Source organism: Salmo salar, chromosome ssa09 (assembly GCF_905237065.1).
Source record: "Salmo salar chromosome ssa09, Ssal_v3.1, whole genome shotgun sequence".
Taxonomy (NCBI): domain Eukaryota; kingdom Metazoa; phylum Chordata; class Actinopteri; order Salmoniformes; family Salmonidae; genus Salmo; species Salmo salar.
In genome coordinates this window covers 20,480,071-20,486,070 of record NC_059450.1, presented here as the reverse complement: position 1 = coordinate 20,486,070, position 6,000 = coordinate 20,480,071, and the positions used below count along the sequence as shown (strand labels likewise).

At 40.3% G+C, this 6,000-nt stretch overlaps 1 protein-coding gene across 2 annotated transcripts in view; it reads left to right on the top strand.

Moving 5' to 3' along the window:
• The first annotated feature begins 676 nt into the window (after nt 1-676).
• The window catches only part of LOC100195570 (D4, zinc and double PHD fingers, family 3), a 49,068-nt gene continuing 43,744 nt past the window's right edge, over nt 677-6,000 (top strand). The window contains exon 1 of one of the 2 annotated variants that reach the window (XM_014210588.2): nt 677-956. In XM_014210588.2, coding sequence (XP_014066063.1) covers nt 925-956 — 32 coding nt within the window. In that variant the 5' untranslated portion in view covers nt 677-924. 2 annotated transcript variants of the gene reach the window in all.

The following is a 6,000-nucleotide window of genomic DNA, read 5'->3' as shown; positions in this document are numbered from 1 at the left end:
CTCTTTTGTTGCTGATAATTCTGCACAGTAGGAAATGCAAAATTGTTGTGTATTCAAGGTTTCAAAAGGTTTCAAAAGTTTGTAATTTCCATTTTAAAATGCCAGACTTGAAAAATGTATCAACCCCTACAAAATGTTTTCATTAATTAATCATCTACATTTCCTGTTGCTGCAGGATAATTTTTCTGCTGCAAACTGATTCAAATTAAGATCTTACATCTGTAGCTAAGTTAGCTATGCAAAGTGACAATTATTTCCAGTAACTGCTCTTCATTATTACTCTGTCAATAAACACCATCAGCTGACAGAAGATCTAGCTAAGTTAGCTACAGAAAGTAATGGAGAAATCTCACTTTTCTGCAGTAGCGCTGGTTGGGCAATGGGTAGCTCTGGCTAGCCTGACTATAGCCAGTAACCAGTTAGGGCTAGCTAGCCCTAGCCAGCCAGCTAATGCCAGCCAACTTTATTCAGATGTTGTTGAGTTTGTTATATTGGCATGCTAACTTCATAATGAGTTCCTGTCACACTCACACAGTGTAATATTTTCTTTGTGCTGACAGTTTAGGCTGTAAACACAACCCCTAAGCACCATGAATATTCTATAAAGGGGCGTGTACTTCCAGGTGGGAACAAAACCAAAATCAGAAATATAATAGATGTTGTTATTTGTTTTCCATTATTCCATGTCAAATTCTGACACTATATATGACAAAATAAGTTGATTTCTGATGTTCATTTTTCTAATTCAGAAACGAAAAACGTGAAAAACGAAAAACAGACCTTTTTCGTTTTTCCATTCTCTGTTTGCCTCGGAAATTAAAGTAACAAAACCTTCACAGACCCACCCCGAGTCCTGATTGGTTGGTTTTTCGTAGGTTTCACTCAGAACTGCAAGACGCTGATATTGCGTTACAGTGTAGCAAAATGGCGGCTGTCATTCAGAACCCACTTAAAGCGTAAGTAAATTAACAAATTTATTAAATTCTGTTGTGTTACTTTGTTGCCAATACTTGAATTACATGGATCCGTACTTTTAAGCAAATACAAGATGCGTGCAAATGAGGGAATAATGCTGTCGTAGCAATTTGTGTATTTCTACTTGCTGAGCCGAATTAATGTGTCAGTGCTTTCACCGAAGTAGACTGCTTAGTTTATTAGACATTTCTGCATATTATGGTTTACAATCTTCTATGTGTGATATGCGGATTATCCCATGTGTCATACTAATTGCGATTTAGGCCTATAACCTCAACATGATCATTTATTGACTCATTTGAACCGACTCTTGAATTTATCTGAACGTTACTTCAAAATTTAGCACAAAAGTGTTTCAACATGCACTCTGCTATTACGAGGACGAGTGAAAGACGATTGCACGAATTTTCCATATTTCCTGAATAACATTGACATCCCGAGTCTTTTATAGTTGATGTGTATTGTCGAGATGTCAACTTTGGCTGAGCGCAGACGTGACCAGGACCCGGTAGGTAGAGCAAGGCAGGAGGCATTTTACATTTGCATGCCTTTCCGCCCGAAAGCGAAGTGACAGCAATGCGAGCCCCGGAATTTCCGTTGGAGATAGCCCTATGCATTTTGTAAAGCGCCTGTGCAGTTACTTAAGTTGTATCCTATCCTCTGTGTGCTCACTAATGAGTCAACAGTATTTATCCGTGACGCCATTTTTTCTATTAGAGCTTATATTGTCAGATAATATATATTAGCCATACAAGTTGAGAAAAAAACTATTCCCAATTTAGAAGTTTTTAGGCAAGTTTGTATTGAGTGATATTGCCACCTCGTACACTTTCTCAGAGAAAGACAAACAAGGCCTACTGGTAAGTCATTTCTTTGTTGCTACCCATGTTTGAGCACTGACAGACTGTTTGTAGGACAGTTAAGGTATAACCAGACCTTTTGGACCGTGCATTAGAGATGGTGAGACTTTCTGGAGGTGAAGAACGAGGGATGTAACTTGACTGTGCCTTTAAGTGGAGGAGTGGTGCAGATTAGCCTGGTCCATGATCCTGTGCCCATCTGTCAGGACATGCTCTGACCAGGAGGAAGTGTTGGGCACAGGCAGCAAGGCAGGAGACCCATCTGCTCTTCTGTAGAGGTACCCTGGCACCCCCATGGGCCCTACAGGGTCAGGGAAGCGTGCTCCTCGCCCACCACTTACGTATAGATGCATCATTATTTTACGCTTGCGACTACATAAACGAGCTTGAAGAGCTCTACCACTGACAAGCATAAAGGATGGTCTTGTTTCATTTCATAACTTTGGTGGTTCCCAGTTGGCACAAAGTAGCCTAGTTTGAGACTGACATTTTTATCAATTTTGTGGGACTCATTTCCTCTAAACCACTTTACCCTTGTATCCAACAAGATCAACCTAATCATTCTACTGTGCCTGAATGGGCTGCTTCTTCATCTCCTAGAGGTTTTAACATGTATAATGTCTCCTCGTTATAAGCTGTGCTTAATGAAGTGTTTCAATCTGCTATAATTAGCTACTGTTTCGGGTTTCAGACTTCATCTCACACATTTGTCAGATTATAATTAGTCACACTTGACACTAATTGGATGTTGCTCATGTGGACCAGTTTTAAATCAAGAGTATTCTCCTTTAAGATGAGGCAAATGAATTGGAGTCTTCTTGGCTTTGTTATAGAGAAGGATATGGCAATCGTGGGTGTAGCCAAAGTGTTGCTCCTCCCACGCTGTGTGTGTGTGTGTTATGCATGGGAGAGGGACAAGGGGCTCTTCAAGCTACTGATAAAATGGAATTCAAAAAATGTAGTCTGTATGTGCACAGGCCATGTGTGTTATTGGTATTCTTTCTCAAGATGACTGTGAAATGGCTTTCTTGCTAGAGTCGATGTGTTCGATAGGAAACAGTCTCTCTCTAGACCCTCCCCTCTTGCAGGGCTGCAGCTATGACTTCCTGTAAAGCTCAAATGCACCTGCAAAGAGCGAAGACATTTGCCTGAACCGATCACAAAAGGCAGAAGTATCTGAAGAAAATTGGTATTCTGAAAAAATGTGTATTTTATTGCCCTTTGTCAGCCGGTAGAGTATCAAGGTAAACACAACACGATTGCTTCTAACTGTAACTCCAGCCCTCATAGGCCCTAAGCTAAAACTCTTGGGGTTCCTCAAATGTAGTGTAAAAGACAATGGAATTTATGTTCCGATTTAAGCTACTGCAGATCGCTTGCCTGGCCTCCTGGAAACTGTGAGTTGAGAGGTCATTCTCTTTTATGCAAAATGTGCGTTTATGTAATGCTCACACTAAGGGCTGGGCACAGATATGACACCCCAAACCATTGACAGGAGCACACTGATAGAGGAGGCCCCAGCAGCCAAGAGATTTGCTTTTGGTTTCCCCTCTCACTCACATCTGTAAGATAGTGTGTGTGTGTGCTTTTGAGGTAGGCCTATCCTTACTGTAGCTCAGTTGCACACAGTGTCTGTCTGGTTAGCTGTGGTATGTCTTTTACAGTTGGAACAACCTTCCAACCACTTCAGTGTCACAAAGGCCCTAAAAAATGAACAGTTGAAAAAAAGAACATATGCAAGAGGGGAAAAAAAACTGAGAGAGCAAAGACATGAGTAAGTGTTAGCAAGGCCTCGCTCACCTCCTGTGCTCTCAGACGCTGATGCTCGTCACTCATTATGAGTGTTAGAGAGATCTCTCACTTTGGCCACTGCACCTGCTGCTCAGGGCACTGAGGGCAGTGCACTCGAATGAAAGAGAGGCACGAAACTTTGAGACAGTTAACACCTCATAACTGAGGGAGCTATCAACATTCCTTTCCCTGCTTGTTTTTCTAACCCCTGGCTGTCTTTTTTTTGTCAGACACATTATCCTCCACTGAAGCTTGACGGAAGTGATCTAGGTACAGCATTCAGATTCACATGACAAGATAATGGCTAATGTAATTTGTGTGGTAGTTTTAGGCCCATTTAGGGCCAGCACTTTTTAAGTAGCAGCCTAATGATTGTATTGTTAACAGGTACAACACACGTATGCCATACAGCAGTTACAATCCTGAAACATGATTGAGGTGCCATGACATGTTAACATTTCCTGTGCTGCTCAGAGGCTGTATGGGGCCATAAGCAAATAAGAAAATGCTCATCCAGAGGAGGTGCTCCTCCTTATTTTTCTCAGTTTTAATTAGATTTTTTTATTCTTAATACAGACAGAACAGGTAGAGGGAAAAACACACAAGTATCCCCTACCAGATCTAATCCACACCAACCCCCCCATGCTCCAACAGAGCTCCACCCTAAATAAAGCAGGCATGATATAGAATTTGAGTACTATAAGCAAATATCTATCTATCTATCTATCTATCTATCATCAAACTAAAAATAGTGATTTGAATTTGTGTTGGTTTATGGAGTTGTGAAATTAGCTGGTCCATGTCTTCTGCAAAGGTTGCCAGATATTATAAAATGTAATTGCAGAACCCCTAATGGAGTAGTGCATTTTCTCTAGCTTGATGTTGCATGCTTTCCTTTTATCCATTGTAAACTGATCCTTCCTCTTAAATGGTATAAGACATCTAGCTAGAAGACTAGTAAATGACAGCATGTTTGCTATATAACTGTTTAGAGGGGGTGCCACTCTTAAAATGATATACAGGCAAAAGGTTTTATAGGTCTCCAGTATCTTAGTAAACGTCTCAAATTGATATCCAGAACTCTTTCAATTTTGGGCATGTCCAAAACATGGCAGTAAAGTAGCAGGAGCCTGCTTACATCGGTCACAAGTGGGATCAATTTCTGGTCTGATCTTGGATAATTTTGCCTTTGACCAATGTTATGGCCGGTGATTTTAATGCTGGGAAACAAAAATCTATTTTTATCTCATTTCTACCAGCATGTCACCTGTGCAAATTTGGGGCTGGGCGGTATACCGTATTTTACGATATGCCGGTATTGATGCACAGACCGGTTTGGGTTTTTACTTTACCTTCTATGACGGTATTTTAATGTTTGGTTTGTTAAATGTGATACACCTTGTGTAACATCCATTTTTATAGTTTACATCTCTACCTGAGTCGTCTCTCTCCATGGCTTTCCACACAGACCTAGCCCCGCCCCCTGTCACTCAAGGAGCGCATTTGTTTTTCCTTGACCACAAGACACTTGCGTTCAGTCTGCATGGTCAATGCAGCAGCTGGAACAATGTTGATATCGACAATACTGTTTTCACTATGCTTCTTAATATAAATCCACTAGTGTTCTAATTACACTATTAGTTTGTTTCTTACATCTTCAAACAGATAGTTTAGCAAGTTAGGCCTAAATGTTAGCCGCTAATTGCTAGTTAGCTGGCTGGCAAGCTAGCTAGCTAATAAATGTACTGAGTCAGAGCAAACATAATTAGCTATGCAGCCTGATTTAATACTAGTGATGGTGTAGACCTAAATCAGCATGTTGTTTGTGCAACAGTGTCTTCTAAATCAAAGAGGAATATGCAAATTGTTCTCAACTGGCCTACCTGGTTAAATAAAGGTAAAATAAAAAAGGATACATGTGTTAGCTATATGAAGTAGCTAAGAGAGAACACCATTTAATATAGCCAAAGATTATAGGGTCCCCTAGGAAACACTTACCAACACTTTGGTGCCTACCCTGTCACAATAATTCCTCCCTGGCATTTTCATTCGTTGTAAAGTCAAACACTGTATTCAAAGTGGCCACTATTATATTCTAACTCTAGAATTAGAATAATCATTCTATTTCCATGATTCCAACAGTTCACCCAAGTGTTTTGCTCGAAATCGCAAGTGAAATCTCAATTGCAACATTTGGTTAAAAATAGGGCCTAGATTGTTTTCCTGTATCGTGCAGCCCTATGTGGCAGTGTGGAAATGATCTCAATTGAGTGCAGGAAATGCAGAAAATTATTTTTGGTTGAATTGAACAGTACAAAACAATCAGAATGGAGAAAGCCATTGAAATCACTTCGAATGTATGTGTTTTTACCCT